The sequence below is a fragment of the Nuphar pumila genome, chromosome 4 (genome assembly GCF_984573655.1).
Source record: "Nuphar pumila chromosome 4, dmNupPumi1.hap1.1, whole genome shotgun sequence".
NCBI lineage: Eukaryota > Viridiplantae > Streptophyta > Magnoliopsida > Nymphaeales > Nymphaeaceae > Nuphar > Nuphar pumila.
This window is the reverse complement of record NC_143252.1, coordinates 32,855,916-32,880,335: the sequence shown is the minus strand read 5'-3', so window position 1 is coordinate 32,880,335 and position 24,420 is coordinate 32,855,916. Positions and strand designations below refer to the sequence as shown.

Here is a 24,420-nt window from a genome sequence, read left to right as displayed (position 1 = left end):
CATTAGTTGGGGAAAAAATAACATTGCAGTCAATGCTTTCTGTGAGTTGTCCCATGGATAAAAGATTAGAGGCAAGGCCAGGTATATATAAAGCCTTTGAGATATGTTGCTTAAAAGAAAATTCTCCAATACCATGGACATGAATAAGATTTCCATCAGCAATAGTAACTGGCCCTTTGTTATGAACTTGACTTAGATTATTTAATAAGTCACGGGACTGCGTCATATGATCTGACGCTCCACTGTCGACTATCCAAATGAAATCAGATGAAAGAAAATAATTACCTGAATTAATGGAATTGGACACTGTGTGAGCACTAGGGACAAAAGAAAATCCAGCTTTGCTATAAGAGTTGAAAAGTTCAGTCAGTTTTTCCATAGTAATTGGAGTGCCTGTAGGACCATTCTGATCATGTTGGTGGACGACATTGGCTGAATCACTGGTGGCATTTGCCAAATCCTTGTTCTTGAAATTTTCAGTTTTGAAATTTTCAGTTTTATTTATATTCGGCTTTCCATGAAGAGTCCAACATCTTTCCCGAATGTGTCCTTTTTTCCGGCAATAGGTGCAATAAGGCCTCTTCCCTTTTGATCTTCCCATGACAACATTAGTACCTCTATTAGAGTTAATTTGAAGAGCCACACGATCTGGATTTTCGGTGATCGAGTCCGTCTGATTCATCACTTTTCTCCTGGCTTCCTCACTCAGTATTGTAGAACAAACAACATTGAGAGAGGGAAGATCTTGAGTCATAAGAATTTGGCTTCGAAGGTTTTCAAAATCAGTCCTCAGGCCTGCAAGAAACTGAAAAATCTTTTCCTGTTCTCGAAGTTTTTGCAGAGTTCAGCAACAATAGGTTTGTATGAATCGAGTTCATCCCACATCCCTCGAATTTTACCAAGATATTCGCTCACGGTTTGATTCTGTTTTTTGAGATTGTCGATATCCTGGGACAAATTAAACATTCGAGCAATGTTGTATTGTTGTCCGTAGAGTTCTTTGGTTGTTCTCCAGATTTCTTTAGCAGTATTTAGAAACAAGAAACATTCAGCAATTTTCGGTTCCATGGAGGTTAACAGCCATGACATAACAAGATTGTTTCCAGACTGCCATTCATCAAATTTGGCGTCTGAACAATCAGGACGGGGTAATTTTCCAGTAATAAATCCAGTTTTGCGTTTGCCACTTAGAAATAAGTTGGCAGATTTCGACATTGACAAGTAGTTTTGGCCATTTAACAGAATTGAAGTAATTTTTTGGTTCGGACTTGCCTGTTCATGGATGAGAATACGCTGTTGATCACTGTTGCAGGTCTGTGAGGATGAGTCACCGCTGGTGGAGCTGTTGCTTGTCATGGAGGATGAGATAACACGAACAACGCCAACAGAGAAGGTGCGGAAGAGCTTAATGCTTTGATACCATGTTGGAAGAAAGAAAAGAGATAACAACAGATTTACGTGGTTCGGCTAAGAGCCTACATCCACGAGAGAACCAACACACAAGCTTATTATTCCATTCATCTTAAACAGCTTATATAAAGCCAATGGTAAACACACGATAAGGCCAAATAACAAGGCAGGTAACCACTTGCCATTAATAGTGGACCAATACCCAGATCTAAGGGATAATGAAGGACCTTAAAAGGTAAGATAGTTTGAGATAGAAACAATAACCGAAAGATATGGGAGAGGATATTATCTTCTCAACATACATGTTGCCCTCTCGTAGAGTCCTTTCACCTACCGACTATTATCTTGGACCAGGTCAATCAGATCTAGCCCATTAACCCTCATGGTCGACCTAACTACAATCAGTCCTCTGCATCTTTACTAGGCACATACAGTCATGGGCATTCAAGCTGCTATTTATCCCTTCCTGAGGCCAAATTTGATCATACTTCTACAATCATTCTTGGCGGCAGCGATTCTACCATTTCTGATTGGGCAGAGGTACCTCTCCATAATGAGCAACTTGTCCACATATGGGTGGAGTTGCAGCTACACCTTTATCCACCACCCGATCCTGCTTCATCGGGAAACTTAGTCCACTCTTGGTCGACCCAATTATGGGAGGCATTCTATCGAGTAGAGGATATCACGGGTGGCCTCTGTCCTGACTAGCAGCTAGCCTCTACTTGAGCAAGAAATCCAATCAAAGGCCCATGCTTTGGACGCTTTGCGCATATAAGGCCTTCGCCTTCTCTAACTTTGGAACTCTCAACATCTTTTCTTCGTGAAGATTGCTATGTGGAATTTGAGGGGCTTGGAGAGCCTGCAAAAACAAGCATTCCTTGCTAATTGGATTAAGCATGAAAAGCTTGATGTTCCATGAATTTGCAAAACAAAGATTTAGGAAATTGATGAGGTATTCATTCGTCGGCTATGGTGTGGCTGCTCTTTTTATTACACCCCCTCAAGGGTCACTCGGAAGGGCTACTAATCATGTGGAAAAGTATTTTCAAGGGATCGGAGGTCAACGGTGATGATTTCAACATCTCGCTTGTCTCTTTTGCCAGGTCGACCAACCGTTCAAGCTCACTTTTTTTTATTACAAGCCCATTGAAACATGTATTTTGGAAAGAAATGGAAGCTTTGGCAGACGAAATGACCCTTCCATGGATCTTAAGGGGGGATTTCAGTGCCACACTATCCTCCTCCGACTCTAATCGCCTTCTCAATCCATCTAGATTTTCTCAAAAACTCAAATTTTCCCTCTTATCCAATTATTTGCAAGATGTGCCAATGGAAGGAGAACCATATACTTGGTCCAATATGCAATCCCTGCCGGTCATAAAGTGGTTGGACAAATTTATCCTCTTTAAGGATTTCCTATATTTTTTTCATGATGTTCATGCCTCGATTAGATGTTTCACTATCTCGAACCATGCATCGATTTTCATCTCTTGGGGTGATGACAAGCTTAGACAAAAGTCGTTTTAGATTAAAATTATGGTGGTTGTGACTTCCTCAACTGTGGAATTTAATATTGTCTTAGTGGGCAGCACCACAAGAAAGTGTGGATACCAATTGAAGATTTAGCGACACTACTTGTACGGAGAACAATTCGAAGTAATGACTGACCACAAGAGCCTGAAATATTTGTTCTCCAAAAAAGAGTTTAATATGAGGCAATAATGATGGTTGAAATTTATTAAGGATTATGAATTCAACATCTCCTGTCATCTAGGAAAGGTGAATGCCATGGTCGATGCTCTTAGCCGCAAGGCTAGAAGTGTCTTAGCCAACTTAATAAAAAAGGGGTGGAGATTAATTGAGGATTTTGTCAACTGAAAAACCTTTCATGGGAGACCATGGTACTATTCAACTATCCAGTTTGATCGTCCAACCTATGAACCTCACAACAATCATAACAAGACAAAAAAAGTATCCTCGGTAGCCAAAAGTGTGAGCTCAACCAGAAGGTACCTTATTTCATCTTAAGGGATATACTAGTATTTGGATAAAGAAAAAAAACTTTGGGTACCAAATAACCCAAAATTAAAGAAAAAAATATTAGATGAAACGTATAAGATCAAGTACACCATTCATCGAGAGAGTACAAAGATGTTCAAAGATCTACAACAAAAGTATTGGTGGAACGACATAAAGGAACAAATTGCAGAGTATGTTTTGAAATGCTTAACCTCTCAACAAATCATGATCGAGCATCAGAGACCTGGTAGAGTAATGCAGAGGATAAAGATTTCATTCTGAAAATAAAAAAAAAATTATCATAGATTTTGTGGTTAGACTAACAAAATCTCATAAGAAACATGATGCAATTTGGGTTATATATAGTTGATAGACTTTGAGTCTGCCCACTTTCTGCCTATATAGTTTAGTCAAGCACTTGAGAGTTTGACTCACTTATACATCAAAGAGATAGTATGTCTACATGGAGTATCGGTCTCGATCGTATCGGATCGTAATCTACATTTCACATTACAATTTTGAGATCAATTAATTGTATAAAGCTTTAGGTTGAAATTTAGTATTGCATTTCATCCTCAAACCAATGGCTAGTCAGAAAAGATCATACAGACATTAGAGGATATATTACGAGCATATATGTTAGACTATAAGAGTTATTGGGACATACATGTTGTGTTTATAGAATTTGCATATAACAAGAATTAGCATGTCAGTATTGGGATGACCCCGTATAAAGCTCTATACGGACGGCCCTGTCGATCCCAAGTATAATTTGATGAGGTTGGCGAGCGAGCAGTTGAGTAGCCAATGGTTTTGCAACATTACACTTAACAAGTATAAATGATTCGAGAAAGACTGTATATTGTTCAAAGTTGACAGAAAAGTTATACAGATCAATGACACAAAGAACTTGCTTTTGCAGTTGGAGATATAGTTTTTGTTAAGGTATCTCCGACTAAGAGTGTTTTTTTATTCAAAATGAATGAAAAATTAAATCCCAGATATGTTAGATCATTTGAAATCCTATAACGGATTGGCGAGACAACCTATCGTGCAACACTACATTCTTAGTATGTACATATACATAACATTTTTTATGTCTCAATATTGAGGAAATGCATTTATGACCCATCACATGTCATTTAATATGGATATTCAAGAAGATCTAACTATGAAAGAAAGACCAGTGAAAATCATGGATCAGAGGAATCAAATATTAAGGATAAAAACCATTCATTTTACCAAAGTGCGATGGCAACATCATGGGAATGAATAATACATGTGGGGAACCTGAATCCGATATTAAGGAAAAATACCCGATTTATTCAAATATTCTTGTGATTGGTTTTTTATGATAAAATTTCTCTTTAGAAAGGTAGGATGCAATATCCAACATGTTTCGGTAAAAAAAATCTTAATATCTAGATAATAAAAAAATTTAGCTCTATTTTATGATTTCAAGCACATGGTTACATTTGTATCAAAATTTTGAGAAGAATGATTTTTATTTCGTTAAAAATGAAGTTAAAATGAGTTCAAACATGCTCAGCAAGTTTAGAAGGGCAAAATGGTTATTTTGAGAAAGTTACAAGAATAATTATGACATGTGGATCATAGTCTTTCAAACCTATGTTGATGGACTCAGGGACATGCATGTTATTAACTTATGACTTAATGGCAAATGGGTAAATTTTTTATGCAGAGAGAGTTATGTGAAAAAATCTTAATTATTAGAGGGTATTTATGGACCTAGATCCTCTAACTAAATTACAACATAGTGAAACTATACCTCAAACAAAAAGCAACCAAGCTGAAATCTAGTTTGGGCCTGGATTAGATCACCATTTGGATCCAACTCAGACCCAAATTTCAAACAACAAAACATGTATTTATTTTTCTCCGCTTGTAAAGTTATTGTGTTGACATCAACACACCAAGTGTTGAAAGTCTCTCAACATTTGTCACCTTGTTACCTCATTCACCCACCTATAAATATCATTTCTCCTCTCATTCGCTTCTCTCACTCTCTCTACATACGAGTCTCTCTCCCTCTCCACACTGTCACTCTCATTCTCTCTTTCATGGTGGCCACCTCACCACCAGCACGACCCTACCACCATCTTGCCACCCTTGTTGTTTCTCCCCATTTTTTCCAAATAGCACCCCATGCCTCCCAACCGTTGCCGTTCACAGCCACCATCGTGAACACCACCACATTGCTCTCACCTTGCTGCGTACACCCCTACCATTATCATTACCTCCTTTCACCACCACCCGACTCACTCTGCTTCCCATATCGCCACATCTCCCCCCTTCTCTTGCCGTCACTAGTGATTGCAATGCCACCACTAACTGGTAGCCACCATTTTCACTAGATGTTTGGACCAGGCACCACTCCCACCAACCATTCACCATCGTTGGAATATACATGCTTTAGATGTAGGTATTCTTATGCATACTATTTAGGATTACGTGAGATTAAAATGTATATATATATATATATATATGTTCGTAATGCATACCTTTATCACATGAAATTACCTCACGAAATTCGGTAAGAACTTGCGGTCTTGAAGAAGAAAACCAGGTTGTGATGCATAGAAGTCAACTCCTACAGGCTAGGGTTGACCCCTCCTTTCTTCACAAAGTGGTTAGGCAGGCCAAGTGTCGACTCTTGCTTTTGAAGAGTCAACTCTCAGGATGGCCATTTTTTACTGAACTAGCAAGGGTCGACTCTCACCTCTGAAGAGTCGACCCCTTCTAAACACTTTGGCTATGTTCTTTTTAGTCGACCCTTTGTATCAAGAGTCGACTCATGTTATGAAAAAAGTCTACCCTTCTAAAAAAAGAATCAACCCATGGACTTTGTAAATAAACTCTTTTGAACAAAAGTCAGATAAAGGCAGTTTAACATTTGATATGGGTAATATATCTAGTTTTTATTGTATTTTCCAAAATACCTTGTGGAGCGTTACAAGGATATTTTTCTGTAATATCATAATAGTCTGAAACCTCTCGAAACAGAATATCAAAAATAAAACCCTCTAATCCACAATATCAGAAACTTTCTGCTTTAAGGGTTTTGACACCCTTAACGCGCCGATTTTAGATGACTACTCCTCTTCCCCTCTGACGATACTAATGAGGGATTTCCCTCTTTTGGTAACTGACCACCACCGTTCAAGCGGTGGTTTCCGGTGATTGAAAAAACTGCTTTGTTTTTTATTTCTTCAAAAATATATGATTTTGATATTGAGCAGGTCCAATCTCATTCACGAGCACCAACCGAGGATAATCAAGTAACTCCGATACTACTGTTAGCAAATACTTGCACGTTCGAAAGCGGGTGACAGTAAGATTGAAAGGTGTGCCCTGTTACCCTGTAAATTGCAAAGGATATTAGCTTTATATCCCGGCCTCTAAGTCTTTTGATTGTTCCTTATTTTCAATGCTTTCATGTCTCAGATGTCTCTTGAGAACCAGTCTAAGGCCACATATGTATCCATTGGATGGGTGTGCCTCAAGAGAAATGCCCCTTCAATCTCAAGAGTCAGCACTCTTAGAACATGTTAATGTAACTATGTTTTCTACAATGACTTGTTGTTGTTTAATTTATGTTAGTTAACACTTGGATATTGTTAACTGTCAATTGATTGCATAAATATTTGTGTATTAAGCACCTCATCACCCCTCCATCTTGAGAACAGGCGTGTCAAGGCTTGATGGAGGGCTATCATGTGATTGCACCTGATCTGGACTCCTTGCAGTGCCGGTCTGCCTAACCCCAACTTGCCTATAAAAAGAGAGAAAAAAGATTCATATTTTTCTTTGTCAAAGTCAAAAAAAGCAGGGAGAAAAAGGCATACCACTGAGGCCACCTCTGGTTGGTAAGAGGGACCCACTGAGAGGAAAAAAAGGCAAAAGAACTCTCAACTACACACCCGCCAACCCCCGTGCATCCTCTCTGGTAAAGGCTTCCCTTTCCTCTTCTTCTTTCCCTCTCCACATGCCATCCATGCACCTCATGCGCCCATACACAACCAAATCCACGCCTTAGCTTCTGGTTGCATCGGATCGATTGTACCAAGAGAAAATCGATGCCAGCCAAACAAGATCGTTGCCACTGCGGTTCTCTCTCTCTCTCTCTCTCTCTCTCTCTCTCTCTCTCTCTCTCTCTCATATGGATGGTTTTTACTTTTCTTTTTCTTGTTTGAAGATAAATACCCATTTCTTTGGTACGTCTCGTGTTATTTTTCTGTTTTCACGGTTTGCTTTCTATGTATTGAACGTGTGGTTGGTTCCGGTGGAATCGGTGGTAAGATTCCCACGCAGCTCACTATCTCGGGGTTTTGAGTTATTATTTGGTTGTGTTTGATTTGGTTTTTCTGGTATGACCCTTTTTATTGTATTGTTTGCTTTGTACATTTTGTTTATGATTATTTTTATACCCTAAGTTATGTTTTAGTGTTCACTGTGGTCATTAGTGAGGCATGGATTGCAAAGGTAAGGTTTGAACAGTATTACCAAATCCTATAGGGTCAGGGTTTGGTGATAAATAAGAAGGTCCAATCAAAATTCCGGTCGGACCTGAATATATGGAGCTGCTTATGGTTTGTGAAATTTCATACCAAACCCGGGCCAGAGTACGATTAACCTCTGGATTTGAAACCCAACCCAAGTTTCAACTAAGATCAGCAATTTTTCAATGTAAAAAAGATTAAAAAATATTTATCGGGTGTTGTTGGTTCATGTCATCCTTATAGGATCCGGGTATGGTTTCTCTTATGGTGGGTCTGATTGGACCTGAATCCGAACCTGGTACCATCATCTAAAATCAGGTCTGGGTTTGGTTCCACCTAGGTCCGAACTAAACCCGACCCGCTGACACCCCTATGTAAAGGTTAGGGGTGTCAATGGGTCGAGTTTACCCGGACCTGACTTGTACCAAACCCTATAAGGGTCCAGGTATGGTGATAAATAAGAAGACTCGATTAAGACCCGGGTTCGGATCTGAAGGTCCGATTAATACACGGATCTGGGTATAGTTTGTGAAATTTTATACCAGACACGGGCCCTACCCAAGTTCCAATTAGGACCCTCAATTTCTCAATATAAAAATGATAAAAAATAGTATTTTACTGGGTATGGCCTGGGTCTGGTTCATGAAGTTCTTTTCGGGTCTGGTTATGGCTTCTTATGGTGGGTCCGAACCCGATACAGAGTCTGGTTCCACCTGGCTCCCAAGTCTGAACCAAACCCGATCCGTTGACACCCCTAGTAAAGGTAGAATGAGAATGTTTGGATAATTCTGCATAATGGCTTTTATCAATTTGGTAAGGAGTCCCAGCGTGGTAGTGTTTATTTTTTTTGTCAAAATCTAATCATGGGTCTGATTGAAGTTGCTTGTGTGGTCGTCTTCATTCTGAAATGTTTCTGATGATGACAATGGTGAACCAAGTGATTTTGATGAAGCAACCTTGAGTTTCAATAAGTTTATATAGAGAATAGGCTACATTGCAAGTGAACAAAGGAAAACCAGTACACCAGGTATGTACCACGAGACATGTTTTTGCAATATCATGTAGGTGTACGCAGCACATACTTAATTACCAATTATTTCACCCAATGGCCCACCTTACCAAACAATGGATGCCCACTTGAGTTATATCTTTTACTTCGCACCAGTTTGCCATGTTAGACATTTTTTGAGGAGCAATCTGGAGTTAGTCAATGGATTGTGTTGCATAGATAATTAAATGGCAAAAATGTTGAATACACCTAGTATAGCATTCAAACTATAAGCATTGAGGTCCATGTATAAAATTATCGAGACACTTATCATTCAAGGAGGTGTGCTGAATGTTTGGTTAATTAGTAGAAACTTAACATGGCTATTAATGATATTTTATATTTCCCAGGAATATCGCATGCCATGTTGAGGGTGGATAACCATGATATATTTCAAGTGAGGAAACTGTTATAAGCATGCAATTTGCTAGAAATTTGGCTATTGCATAGCAGTAGAAACTAGGAGTCTAGGACCACCTAACTGGATCTTGATGAATTACTAGTGACAGAGACATACCCAAATGGCGAAGCCCATGATGAGGGCATACAACAGCAACCATGTGTTTGAGCAATAACGTGTCTCTTAGATTAGTGTGTTCTTATCTCGGTACATATACACAGTGTTTTCACACTTCATCAAATCGTCTAGTTCTCAGTCCTCCTCGAGCCCAATGCAGTTTGTGATTACAACTTCATACTTGAAGAATCCTACCTTCCAAGGATTGTTGAAAAAAAAACAAAAGAGGACTTTGGGTTCAAGCATCACAATAGCCTCACAATTCTATGTAGTAAAGATGTCTTCCATGCACTTAATGCACAACTATCACTTTCATATTTGCATACCACCATAATTCAATTTTGCCTTATTTAATAATGAATATATTTCTTGTATATAGGGGATAAATCCCATTGTTAATGTATATCTATCATGTCCTTGTTTCTGAATATTGTGATGATGAATTGAGATTTAATGTTCATATATGTCTTGCTTCTTTTTTCTTTTGCCCAATTGTTTTATGTTGCAGTGGTTGTGCATTTTTTGTTGATGGCCTTGTGTGCTTTTGGCTCATAATGTGGAAATTTCGTAGATTTGTGGTGATTGTATTGCTGTAGTGATTTCTGGTAGCTTTATTTTGAGAATATTATGTAGGTCACCTATAATCGTTGTCTAGTTGGAAGAGGGAAGTCATATCAGCAACTTTGTATTTTTTGCAACTTCACATACTCTGTTTTAGGAATATTATGCTTCTTACTATAGTGGAAGTTTGAGAGCTGCTACCTGATTTCTAAGCTGGATGGGATCCATGCCTTATTGCCCACTTCACTTTAATTCATTCAACTTACAGCGGTTCATTGGAATTCAATTTACAGTTTAGCAAGGACCTGTTAGCAATTTTTATATGAGCAGGCCCAAGCTACTCCCATACAAGAGACACCACCAGTGCATGGTAATAGAGGTAAAGCTGTCTTGTTTGGCTGATTGATGTCTACTTTTTTTAATGAGATTTTTCTTTGGTTACTTGGGGTTTCTTGTACTCAATTGTGCTTGCCTATTCTCAGTTATCCATGCACATATTATGGCAATTGAATGGCTCATCTCATTTGGAGTAGGTCCCTAGATAGGGAATACCTAAGAACTTGATTGAAATTATTAGACTATAAAACTGCTGAGAAAAAAACTTTATTAAAATACAAACTTTGATTGGAATCGAATATAAGAAATGGGTAGGATGTGCACACTTAAGTTATTTCACTGTTGATCATGTTTGCCTGGTTCCCTAATTCACAAATTACATTGTTGTTGTCTTTTATTCCACAGGTGATATCTAGCTATTATTGAGTTGGATTAAATAGGACTGAGGTTTTATATGTTGAAAAGATTGTCACTACTACATTCTTGACCAATTTTCTGGTAGTGGAACTATATCTATAGTTGTTCTATGGATTGGTAAATGCATCTATTTGTGAAATTCTTATGCATCCTATCCATGCTTTCGGTACTTCAGTTTTATTTTTATATTTGCATAAAAATCACCTTTATATTATCTTTTGATGTCTGTGTGTGACTTACATTTTTCTCTTTATAGATGTTTACCTTGCTGACATTATCATATTGATATTTGGTATGGGATTATATGGCCTTTTCATTACTAGTGTCAAGTTTGGCAAATAGAGTGCTTCCTTTGGGCATCACATTACTGTAAACACTGACAATATGTGCAGTCTGTTCCTATGCAGCATGTTGCATTTAGTGTGTTGCCTAACCGTCATCTTGAACGAGTATTGTACCTATGCTGCAAGATATAATCAGCAAAATTTATAAGTCAAGAAACTTCTTGATTCCATTAGCTTGGACTGCCCCAGGGACAAGGAACATGTACAATATGTACTATCACAAGATTTTTAGGATTGAAAACTTGATTCAATTATGAAGACTTTTTGCATCTTATCAAATAAAACAACACACACATGCACATACATGTCTGCATGCACACGCACACACACACACACAATGTTTGGATTTTGGAACAACGGAACCATGTCAAAAAATTGTTACTGAATCCGACACGTGAGAAAGCTCAAGGGAACCTCTTACCTCGAGGACGGTAAAACGAGCAACCAAATATGAAGAGCATACTCAAAATCCTGAGTTCGAGAGTAGAGAGACTTCATCATTACACGTGATCAAAAGAGAGCTTTTCTATTCAACTGAAAGGTGCGGAGGGGGGGAGGAGGGGCACAGAAGAAAAGTCATGGAATTTTTTCCTTTCCTTCTCATAATGTTCAGCTAGATTTTCTTCCACCACAAGCATAACAACAAAGCCAAAATCTTATGCAGTTTTATAAGGTCAAGGTGACGATTCATCTCTCTCTCTCTCTCTCAATAGCCATAAGGCTCATAACATGAGGAAACCTCAGTTATGCATGGGGTCATGTTATGGGCCTTATGGCTATTAAGAGAGAGAGAGAGAGAGAGAGAGAGATTTATGGAAAGATATAAAGTGGGAGAGAAGTTTTAGGTAGGAGAATCGTTGGTAAGGAGAGTTTTAAACAGAAACTTGGAAATATTACCATATTTCCATGTAACAGTTTCCATTTTTTTTTTAAAGACAGAAAATGCTCAAACAAATTTTTAATTATGTTGACAACATACATGGCAATGATGTCATTTGAAAAAAGTTAATGAAGCACCTGATTTTTTTCACTCACTTACCCTCACTTCTGCTTTTATAATATTTAGTATAGGAAATAACATATAGCTCACTGTTGATTGAAACTCTTAGAGTAGTTTCCATGAAACTTTTTAGAAAAAAATTTCATGATTGTTCTAGACATTTCCAAGAATGCTTCCATTTGCAATGAGTTTGTTAATCTTTTGCAGTAGTAGTTGACAGTAAAGGATGGATGTCCAAAATGAACATGTTGAAGACATTGAGTCCAACGAGATGGAGGTTGATAGAGAGAGTGCGACTAGTGTTGGGAGGATGCTTAGCTTCACTCGCTATTACAAGGAAAAGCCTCGAGAGCCACAGGTGGGGTGTTCTCTAAAGCAATATTGTTAAAATCGGTCCTAATAGGACTGAATTGGGTGATTCAGATCGAATCAGCCCTTAGCTGATTCATGTATTATTCAACCCATATTTTTAAATATTTTTTAAGAGGTTAAAAAATTTTGATTAATATTTTTTATTGTTTAACAATTTGTGCCATCTGATGGTAAAAAGTTGTCGATTCACAAACGATTCAATTTTAAGGTTTTCTTAAGAAACCGATTCACCTAATGGACCGATTTTAACAACATTTCTCTAAAGTTACGAGTCCATGTGTTTACAATTCAGAATGATAGCATATTATAAAAAAAACTTGAATATTTTATCATCAGGTTTTAATATAATATGAGCTGTTGATTCTTTCTCTTTAGAGAAAACATCCTAGCGTGAAAAAGGATAACTTTTACTACTCTAGTAGGTTCCAAACCCCCAAGTGAAAAATTATAAATTTTTCATCTTTATTTTTATTCTTTTCTTTTTTGGTTCATATCGCCGACCCCAATTGTTTTGGGATGAAGGTATTGTTGTTGTTGTTGTTGTTGTTGTTGTTGTTGTTGTTGTTGTTATTTTTATTCTTTTGCATATCTGACTCTTCAAATGTGATCCACATGTTTGGTATAGTAGAAACCGGCTCTTGGATCATATTTTTTGGACATGTATGTTGGACTTTTCATGGGTTAAAAAATCAGCAGCCTGCAGTGTATTGAATTTTAAACCCTCAAAAAATCATATTTCTACTTCCAAACAATCCAAGGGTTGATTTCTACTAGTTCGACTATGCTGAAGACATCTATAGGGTCCAATTTGGTCAAAACTACCTCCTCCCATGAGTTTCAACTAGGGGGTTTGGAACTCATGCGGGTAGCTAATACATTCCCAACTTGAAATATACCTGATTTAATGCATGTTTTCTACTAAATAAACTATGATAAACACATCTACAAATTCAGATTAAGCAAAAAACACCTGCAACCATGATTTTTTTAAAGGATCAAACAGTGTACTAACACAAATGGGGTTCTAAAGAATTGGGTCACTAGAATATGGGGTACTACTGTGTGAACCATTAATTTCATGGGTTTTTTGCTATTTTCTATTAAATCTAACCACACGGATGTGATCTAGATGTTTTGTTTTATAGGGACCATCTCTTGAATCATCCGATTATGATGCATAAGAAAGATTTTTTTAAAATCAATGGCTCGGAATCTTAATAAATATTCAATCATCCAAAAATTGTATTTTCATCGAAAATACACGATCCCACAGTCTATTCCTAACAAATTCACCACGACGAACACGTCTGTGTCATCTGATTTGCAAAAAAAAAGGTGTTGTAAATGCCCAGTTCGCACAGTAGTTATCATATTCTAGTGGCCCCTAACGAATGCATTCCTCTAAAAACAAAAAGCACTGCAACTGTTGAGAGTAGTTGCTGATGGATTTATGATGATTTTTGCAGGACTACCCTGTAATGCAAACGCTGCTTCTTGCCTATCAATCTCTTGGAATTGTCTATGGAGATCTTGGAACATCACCCCTCTATGTTTTTGGCTCTGTCACTCTCTCAAATCCTGGAGAGAAGGATATATTGGGAATTCTGAGTCTCATCTTTTGGAGCTTAACTCTTATTGCTTTGGTCAAATACGTATTCATTGTACTACAAGCTGATGACCATGGTGAAGGTAAACCTGATTGTTCACTCATCATTTTCTTTAAGCATCTTTGTTTCTTTATGAAATGTAAGGATTTGGTTTGCATTCACAAAGCTCAGGAGAGTGCCTGTTGCCTGTTGAACAGGCAGTAAATCCAAGGCCACAGTTGGTATAATGTGTAATGTGACCAAGTTCATGAAATATCACAAATCCACTGCAAAGTTCATGAACTTCAAACTATATGCTACTAATTAATGAATTGGAGTGCATAAACTTGGCAACAATTTCACTTCATGAACTAATTTAAGCTGAGGTTCTGCCTATGATTCAGACAAAGCGCTGGGATCTATAATGCATTTAAATTATATATATATATGTCTACCTCCAATAGTCCACGAGGAATAGTAAACCTTTCACCAACTCTGGAACAGATTGGAGAACCCAAGACAAGTCCAACTCATTAATCTTTAATAGTTGAACTGAATTCATTAATATGAATTCACCATTCTTTTTCCTTTTCGTATTATGTGCAGGTGGTACCTTTGCATTGTACTCGTTGATATGCCAACATGTAAATTTACAAACAAGAATCACAAAGCAGAATGCAAGGCTAGAATCTGATGCCAACTTGCGATTCTTCAGTAACAGAAGCACATTGGAGTCTAAAACGAAGAAGTTCCTTGAGAAGAGCCCAAAGGCTCAGGCATTGCTGATATTTGTTGTCCTGTTGGGAACTTGCATGGTTATTGGTGATGGAGCTCTGACTCCTGCTATCTCAGGTGAAGAAAAAAACTAGCCATCTTCTGTAATAGAGTTTCTAAACGACCAACTTAGGCCCAAGATATCATGAGAAGACAAGACTATGACTGAAATTGGTTATATTAAGCATGGCAATGATTCCACTCACATATGTATGTGAACACATTGGAAACATTAGACTTGTCAGGTGACAATCTCAAGTCTAGCATCCCATTCTGCATCAAAAATATGGACAGCTGAGCTAGGAAATAGACCAGCAGAGATGCCCAGAGTCTAGAATGCAGCTAGCCTTAAGTCAGAGTTTCGGAACTATTGCATGCTCTCTTCCTTGGCATAGGCAATTGGCATTGATATAGTTGATTATCTTGCTTGATTCTTGCAAGTTCAGAGGCTTCATTTCAGTCTACCTGATCTTTGGTTTCAGCCACTCTTTGAGAGGTGTATCAAGCCTTTAAGGGTCACTATAACCCATGGTTCTTTGGTAAACTCAGCACTCAAGACCAGAATGGTCCAACCAACTCCTGCTCCATACCCTAGTCTTAATCTTTTCTCTACTATTTAATGCAAATCGGATCAAGACCAACATGGATTATCTGTTTTCCTGTGCAGTGTTGTCTGCCGTGCAGGGTATCCAATCAAGGTCCTCAAAGATTGACCAAAGTGAGATTGTAAACTCTTTCACACATTGTTAATGCTATTCATTCTAAGCTTTATTTTTATCTTTAAGTGACATTACCCTTTACACTCGCAGTTCATGTGGTTCTGATATCAATTGCAATTCTTCTGGCACTCTTCCTTTTCCAAAGCTATGGCACCAGCAGAGTTGGCTTTACTTTCTCCCCAGTCATGATTCTGTGGTTTGCATGCACGGCATCTATTGGTGTCTACAACATCATCAAATTCTATCCGGGGATTTTTAAAGCACTCTCACCACACTATATCTTCATTTTCTTTGACAGAAACCACAAGCGTGGGTGGGAAGTTCTTGGAGCAGTTTTCTTATGCTTGACAGGTTTGATGAAATTATCATTTGCCTGCTTTATTTTAATTGTATATCAACATACAAATGAGAAACCCTTGTCTTGGAAGTGATGGGAGCTGTCAGCTTTTTACATGCTGAACTAATACTTGAATCATTGAAGAAGTGACTCTCTTAAACATGATTGCTCACCAGTGTCTGTAACTTACTGTTCAAAGAAATAGTTGGATTGATGATATCAAAATATGTTCTTTAGCTCTTTGACTTAAATCTTCATTTCATATTAGGCATCTTTATCAGTTGATATGAGATGATTGTTCCAAACTACATTTTTGGAAGTTAAAATAGATCAATATATGGACTCTGACTCCATATTTTTTTTTATGATGAGAAGTTGATTTTCTTTAAACTTTTATAACTCTCTCTATCAAGCAGAATCAAATCTACTCCAACTAAAGCAAAACAAACGTATCATATATTGTTGCAGGTGCAGAAGCCATGTTTGCTGATTTGGGGCACTTCACCAAGAAATCCATTCAGGTTTCAGTCACGTCTCTGTTTTTTTTAATATTTAAGTCTGTTTAGATTTCATCTTTCTCAAATTTGAAACAACTTGATCGTTGATTCAAATGAAATAAAAAGGAAATGGCTGTTGTTGGTACTAATAGAGGCAAATACTCTATCTAGTTCATCTTCAACCTTAAATACTTAACTATCAAATCCTTGAACATGTCAACACAAATAAATGCCTTCCTCATTTCACCGAGTTCATATCAGAAGCCATCATTTCAGCAATTGATCATGTGCCTGCTTTTTCTTTGTGGTACAGACATGCCTTTCATGACTTCATAACAGTGCTTTCTTAGAAGAAATTGATGATAATTCATTTGTTTGTATAATTGCAGATTGCATTCTCGGCCTTTATCTATCCTGCATTGATACTGACATATGCGGGGCAGGCTGCATATTTAGTAAAACATCCAGAACATTTAAGTACTACATTTTACAGCTCAGTTCCTGATCCTGTGTTTTGGCCAGTGTTTGTCATCGCTACTCTGGCTGCCATTGTTGCAAGTCAGGCACTAATTTCTGCAAGTTTCTCTATCACAAGGCAGTCAATGGCACTAGGTTGCTTTCCTAGAGTAACAATGTTACACACCTCAAAGAAACATGAGGGTCAGGTCTACTCCCCAGAAATAAACTATTTCCTCATGGTGGCATGCATTCTCATTGTTGCTGGTTTCAAAGGCGGTCCAGAGATTGGAAATGCATTTGGTAAACTGGCCCTTCTTCTTCCTTTCATTCCATTGTAATTGATGATGAATGCTAGAACTTATGCCTTTATTAGTAAGAATGTCATATTTACAAATATCATGAGTATCGAGTGCCATTTCTTGTAATTGGTGAAAGATGATGCCAAGTGGTGCTTGAATTTGCTGTAATAGTTATACAATCTCTTGTTTCCTTCTTTGCAGGTGTAGCTGTTATATGGGTCATGCTCATAACAACATGTCTAATAACTGTGGTCATGCTTACCATATGGGATACAAATGTCTTCCTTGTTGCAATCTTCTTTGTGGTGTTCTTCTCCTTTGAAGTAACATACATGACATCTTTACTCAATAAAGTTCCACAAGGTGGTTGGGTTCCATTTGCAATTTCAGTGTTCCTCCTCATAATCATGCTCTCTTGGACATATGGAAGAAGCAAAAAGCATGAATATGAATCAAAGAGAAAGATGACTCCTGCTGATCTCAGTCAGCTAATCTCTGAAGTGAAAGCTTGTTATGTTCCTGGGGTATGTTTCTTCTTTACAGATCTTGTCAATGGCATCCCACCAATTGTGGGGCACTATGTGAAAAGCGTGGGCGCCCTTCGCGAAATCACAGTGGTAATCACCATTAGAACTCTTCCCATCAGAACTGTTCTTCCAGACGAACGCTATATCATCGGAAGGCTGGGACCTCGTGGAATTTACAGATGCTTGGTGCAGTATGGATACACAGATGTTCCTAGCATGGAAGATGTTGAATTCATAGCTTCAGTCATTGAGAAAATTAAGGAGCAGATTGATAGCAATGAAGAACTCACTAAGCTTGAATCCACTAAAGTTGATAAAGTTGTTTTCGTAACGGGAAGAACAATTTTGAGGTCAAGCAAGCAGAATGCATTTCTTGATCACCTCGTCATCAATTATCTCTATAGGTTTCTACAGAAGAACTTCAGATCAACAGTTTCAATGCTAGAAATCCCGGCAGAGAAGTTTATGCAAGTTGGAATTCTCTATGAAACTTAAGGTTTTCGAGTAAGGCTGGTCTATTCCCTAATCTATCATGTTTGCTCTCACAAGAGCATCAATTAGATATAGAACATTCACATTGATCAGTAACAAGAGGACATGGTGCTGAAGCAAGAATGCAGCTCAAAAGTATTTTACGTACATGGACTATAGATAGCCTTTTAATATCATAAATGTAGTTAATTCTTGCTTGAGCATATCACTGTTCACAGTCTCTGCCTCCTTTCTGTTCATTCTTTCCGGGTTTTGGCTGAGTTGATTGCTTAAGGACCATCTTATTTGGAGATAAGCTTCAGGCTTTTGTTTGACCAAGTACTTCCACAAACTATACCTTTGGCTTCACGTGTGAGTTTTCCAAACTCAAAACACAGTTTTTCCCATGAGAAATCCTACCCTACAGATTTGTCTCTTCTTGAGAGATTTTCTTCGTAAGATCACAATTGTTTGGGCTTTCTCTTTTTTATCATTCTACTAAAATATGGCTCCTATGGCCGCTTATTCAGTTTAGTCACAAATATCAGGGATTTTATGAAAACTTGGTGTTTTTATCATGATATTTCAGAAGTGAATATAATGCAGAGAAAAGATGATATTTTCAAAATATTTCCTATATTTAAAATATCAAGTTTTTATTTAAAGGTTTACATATGAAATATTTTCCTGACATTTTCCCCAGAAAAACAAATTTTCCCTCACCAAGAAAATCCCAACAGTGAAATTTTGTAACATTGATTTAGATAGCAATTTTGCTTACTCTTGCAGTCCATTTGCTGCTTAATATTCCACGATGCTTCTAGTGCTACTTTACCGATTTTAGCTTTTACAATGGGTTTGGCATATCCATGTCTTCTTCCATCTTCAGGAGTTGCATGGCAATTGGACTACCATCGGTTTCATTTTGAGATTTGAAGCCAATTGGCTGCTGGATGTTCAAAGTCCTAACATGTTATAAGGCAATTAATGTCATGTTTTCTGCTACCTATAGCACCATCGTTGGGCCAATTCGGATCATCTGTTGTAACCAACCACTATCTTACAGAGAATGAGAAATGTATGACGTAGTGCTTTGCTAATAAATCCATTTTTCTTTTGGTGTTGGCTATTGCGGCTCATGTGAAGCAAATATTCTACGGCAATCAAAGGTACCCATGTTGGATTGGAGCCACTGCTTGGTTGCATGGTGCTCACCTAAGCTGGCCATACTGCATCACAGATCTATATGAAAGAAGCTTGGCTGCCTTAGGGAGGAATAAAGTCTGTCTAAAGAATTTAAGCTATATTTCTCCTGGAAAATGATTAACTTTTAGTTTTGTAAAAGCCTCCTCATCTTTCATAGAGTGTGCATACTATGCCTCCCTCTGTGCATGTTTAGCTGTTGAAAATAGGAGGAAAAGCATGACTATGAATCAAAGTGAAAGATGACTGATCTTATCAGCTACTACCCAATGCACTCTCTCTTTAAAGACTATGAAGGTATTATCAATATGGAAGGGCCAATGTCTGAGATCTAGTCATTCTTATTGGTTATTCTATTAAATAAAGAGTTGTAGCAAGGAAACAAAATCAAAGTTCTATAATCTAGGTACAACATAGTACAAGATATCAAAAAAGGATCAGTGTTTTGCTCAAAATTTAGCAAAAAAGTATTGGATTGGTGCCCAAGAAAGAGTGCAGTTGAAATTGATCTCTCCCACAACTCTTTCTTTACTACCATGTTTTTAACCAGAAAGTTTGCCTTTAATCATCATCCATATAGATAGTCTCTTGCTTGAACATCCCACCAAACACACTCTTAATCTCAGGTTTCTGTTCATTCTTTTTGGGTTTTGGTTGAGGTTGAGTTGGTTGCTTTACAACTGCCTTCTTTGGAGGCAAACTCTGGGCTTTCGCTTGCCCGCGAATTGTTGCCAACTGAACCTTCGGATTCTCATCTGGTTTCAGGTTGATGGAGTTTGCAAATTGAGATGACAGTTTCTCCCAGGAGAAGTCCTGTCCTGCAGATTTGGCTCTGCTCAACAGCTTCTCAATGTTAGGCCCAACCGCTTGGGCTTTCTCTTTGGCTTCTTCTGCTAAAGTGGCTGCTCTGGCCTGTTGTTCAGACAGCTTCTTTACTTCCTCTTCCAGCTTCTTTGCTGCCGCTGCTGCTGCTTCAGCTTTCCTTGTTGCTTCAAGTGCTTCTTCCTCTGCTTTAACTCTTGCTACAGATTCAGCATAGGCCTTCCTTCTTCCATCTTCTGGAATTGCACTGCATTGTCACTGGTTTCATTTAGAGGTCATTCTGATAGTTTAGCATACTGTGTACCAACTTTCAATACTGAGTAAAAACACAAGTTTGATCAACTTTTTCTGTCATTTCCTACTCACTTTTGTTTTTATTGGCTTCCCTTATCCTTCTTAAACACTTCACACCATGCATGAAGACATTTGTTAAACATTCACTTTCGCTTCATGCTTTGTTGTTTCACTTCTACCACTCATTCACTATGGTAACTAATCTTTGTAGACTCTTGAAAAATTACAAAAACTTCCCAACATGGTAGGCTTTCTGTGAATCGTGAAAGGGAAACTCGTATCCATTCTGTAAATTGTGTGGGGCTAGACTGAAATTAGCATTGGATGAGAATCTGAACCATGACAGTCCCTACTGAACTAATATGGGTGCCAATCATGCACAGTTTATAGTTTATACTCAATTGGAAAAAGAGTCCTTTCTTTAGAGAGGTGCACATCAATTGTCCCAATTGTACATTGCAAATAGCTTGGATCAAGTTTGAACCACTGTTGACAGAATCAGTTTCTGAATCAAGCTGGTTTTCCAAAAAAATCCTGAATCAGTCTGAACAGAATTGAAGTGAATCGTTTTGAATCAGTCTATTTAAACAAATGATTTTTTTTAATTCAAAAAATCAGAAAGAATATATATATATATATATACTGAATCAGCCACTGAATCAAATCGAAAAGGGGCCGATTGGATTTTGATAATGCTGGTTTGAACTGAATTAGCATCCCACACGTAGGTTCACTGCATGTAAATCAGGTTTCATGTCCAATCAACATGAATGGGATGCTATCCATGGTCCTAACTATAGTAAAAATCAGGTCAGGTTTCTGTTGGATTTAAACCAAACTGATTCATTTCCAGTTTTCCTTGGCACTCCAGAAGCCTGTATAAATTACCTGAATAATTCATCTACTGATTTTGCTGGAGCCGATGGACTTGTACTGAGTTCAACAACCTGACATTAAAGATGAAAGTGTTAAATGAGCCAATGGATCTACGAAGATTGTGGACTACCAACACGAGTATGGTCCATAACACAAACTCTCCATGCCACGAGCTGTACACTGGAGGATCTTGATCAGATCCATACCCAATTAGAGGTCCACAACAGACATTCAACCTCCTCACTCACCTTGTTCTCTGCAACAGCCATATTGGAGAAAACATCTGCCACCAGGGTTGCCACCTGGGATTTTGACACCTGTACCAATAAAAAACACAGGGGCCATAACGGTCAAATTTTTTAAAATTCAAATTTTAGGCCCGCTTAGAAACCAAGTTTTCCCAGCAAACCAAGATGAACTAAACCTGAATAAATTGCACCCACTATATTACTTTGTAGTCGTTAGCGCCTTCACTCCCCTCCGGTGAGACGACGAGGTTGTGGTTGTGGTTGTAGCCGCTCTCCAGCGAGTAGTCATCGCCTAGTTTGGCCTTTATCAACGTGTAACCGACATTGGTTTCGGCCACTTTTGCAAGGAATTCTGGCAGAGTCAATGGTTGGTTGCGAGAGAAGAGGTTGGAAATGAAGGATGTGAGACCGTCCAGGACATTGTAGGTGGAGACTGGACCTGCACCCACCTGGTAGATCACCACAACATGCTGGACCCCAGCAAGCTCAGCTGCCTGGACCACCCTCAGTGCATCCAACACGGTCACCTCCCCGCTCGGGCCATTCTCGCCGCAGCCCACAGTGACAACAGCCTTCCCGGCATTGCCAATGGACTTTGCTATCGATTCGGGGTCGTCGAATGCAGATTCCACAGCATTAAGCCGCCTCAGTTCCTCATTGGAGATAATCTGGATCAGAAAGCTTTGGATCAGAAGAACTGGTCCAGTAACAGAGGTTCACCAATGGTACTTTTGGTACATCAAGCGGATCCAGACCTGCATATTGGATCCACTATGCACATTGAATAAATTAGGATGATACCCTCAGATCCAGACTGATTGTGTTGCTTAATTCCCTGATCCGATCCGAAGCAAATTTGAAATACTAGTGATAATGGGAAAAGATTGATGTGTCATGCACTCAGTTAGACCAGACCCAGGCCATGCCTAGTTGGATCCAGACCCATCAACTTCAAATTAAGTTGGTTTCAAACGGTTTCTCTGTTCTGATGGTGATCCATCACAGGTTGTGCAGGGTCATATTAGATTTTGGGCACTTAACAGGTAGGGAATGTCTGATATTTAGCTGGATTGGAATCTAGAGGTTCAGTTATTTGTAATCTGCTATAATGAAATCCTGCTGTGTATCTTCATTTCAATCTTTTGAGGGAGTGAATAATTGTCACCATTCCCAAACTTCATTTTATAAAGTTTTACCATTTCCTCAAAAAGAGAAAAAAAAGCAGAAATTTGCCCTGATCTCTTATGTTGGGACTAGGCTTGGACTGTATCTAGACACAGTCCCACTAGAGACAGATGAACAGGATAATGCAGACTAGTTAATACTCTGCTTAGACTCCAAAATGGAAATCATTACAATAATGCAAGTAGCCAACTTGGGTCAACTCATCCATGTGAACAAATCAGCAGTTGGGAGACTAACGATTGTGCCAATTAATTGCACCCATGAACACATTACAGTGCAAATCAGCAGTTGTTAACTTTTTACAGTGCACAATGCTAAAAAAACAAGGCTGATTTTGGCCAGGATTAACTGTTCGTTTCTCCCTCAAAAAAAAAAACTGTTCTTTTCTGTGAAGACTGACATAATTGACAGGACTAAGGTTCTCCATAACATCAAAGGAGATGAAACTAACCTTATAGTTAGCGGCAATACGGGCAAGCTCTTGCGCGAAGCCCAGGTCCGAAACGCCAGCCCTGACCTTAAAACCTTGCCGAAGAAGCGTTTGTGTGATCCTAACACCAGCCTGACCGGTTGCACCGGCGACGAAGACCGTTCCACCATCTTTCCGTCGCTGATCCACGAAAGTCAAGGCCAAAGGCTGGTTAATGGGGATCAGCGACTGAACGTCGGGTACGTTTCTGAAGTTGAACAGATTCTTACTGCTCTTCCCTGATGCTTCTGGCTTGCTCCCATCCCCAGACTCAGCAACATCTGCTTGTTTGCCAATTCTAAAGGTGGGGAAGGAGATACCCCTCTTTGATGCAGAAGCAAAAATGAAGGAACTTCTTCTGTGGTTCTTCAGTGGGAGTGAAGAACGACGAGAGGGAGTGAGAAGAAAGGAATTGGAGTTGAGAGAGTGAGCCATATGGAATTAACAGCTCTGGCTTCCTCTTCCTTCCTTCCTTTCCCTAACTTGCTTGTCTTTTGGAATTGGGCTTTAGATTACACAACCATGACGAGTAGTAGCATGCATGGAGGATCAGATGAGTAGGAAAGCAAGCAGACCTATGAGATGGTGCCACATCATTTATGCTCTATCCCCAAACGAGAAGCACAGACCAAACAATCAAGCCAGCGTGGAATATCAGATTCGCCACAAATCTGTTAGTTGAGGATGTACCATGTGGCCTACCTTAGCAAGGTGGTGGGCCACCTTCCCAGGGGAGAGGATCAGGTGCAATGTGATTGCACACTTTCTGTGTGCTGCAGCACCTGATCACCCACCATCTCTGGAATTTGGATCAGGTGCAATCACATTGCGAAAAAACCTGATCCAGCCTACATTCTATGGGTTTCAGCTAGGGGTGGCAAAACCTTGACATGACCCACCAACCCGCCTCTTAGGCGGGTTCGGGTTGGGCTTAAGCCAACCCGTTTAATAAACGGGTCGACCCACCTAACCCATTTATTAAACGGGTCGGGTTCGGGTTGGGGGTATGCCAACCCGCCAACCCGGATGACCCGTTTAATAAACGGGTTAGGCGGGCGGGTCAACCCGCCAACCTGTCAACCCGCCCACCAACCCGACCCGCTAACC

At 38.9% G+C, this 24,420-nt stretch overlaps 2 protein-coding genes across 2 annotated transcripts; one reads left to right on the top strand and one right to left on the bottom strand.

The window, feature by feature from the left end:
* The first annotated feature begins 7,374 nt into the window (after nt 1–7,374).
* On the top strand, nt 7,375–18,440 carry LOC149839887 (potassium transporter 26-like). The gene is made up of 10 exons (XM_090004267.1): nt 7,375–7,560; nt 10,372–10,457; nt 12,383–12,533; nt 14,014–14,236; nt 14,740–14,985; nt 15,575–15,625; nt 15,717–15,977; nt 16,432–16,484; nt 16,850–17,219; nt 17,420–18,440. The coding sequence occupies exons 3-10, from the start codon at nt 12,402–12,404 to the stop codon at nt 18,238–18,240; spliced, it is 2,157 nt and encodes a 718-aa protein (XP_089860393.1). The 5' UTR covers nt 7,375–7,560; nt 10,372–10,457; nt 12,383–12,401; the 3' UTR covers nt 18,241–18,440.
* Nucleotides 18,441–19,744: 1,304 nt separating this feature from the next.
* LOC149839886 (protein PLASTID TRANSCRIPTIONALLY ACTIVE 16, chloroplastic-like) lies at nt 19,745–23,837 on the bottom strand. The gene is made up of 5 exons (XM_090002871.1): nt 23,296–23,837; nt 21,863–22,327; nt 21,660–21,728; nt 21,424–21,482; nt 19,745–20,488 (listed from the first exon to the last, which is right to left on the bottom strand). Exons 1-5 carry the CDS (start codon nt 23,746–23,748, stop codon nt 19,981–19,983), a joined length of 1,554 nt encoding a protein of 517 aa, XP_089858997.1. The 5' UTR covers nt 23,749–23,837; the 3' UTR covers nt 19,745–19,980.
* Nucleotides 23,838–24,420: the final 583 nt, after the last annotated feature.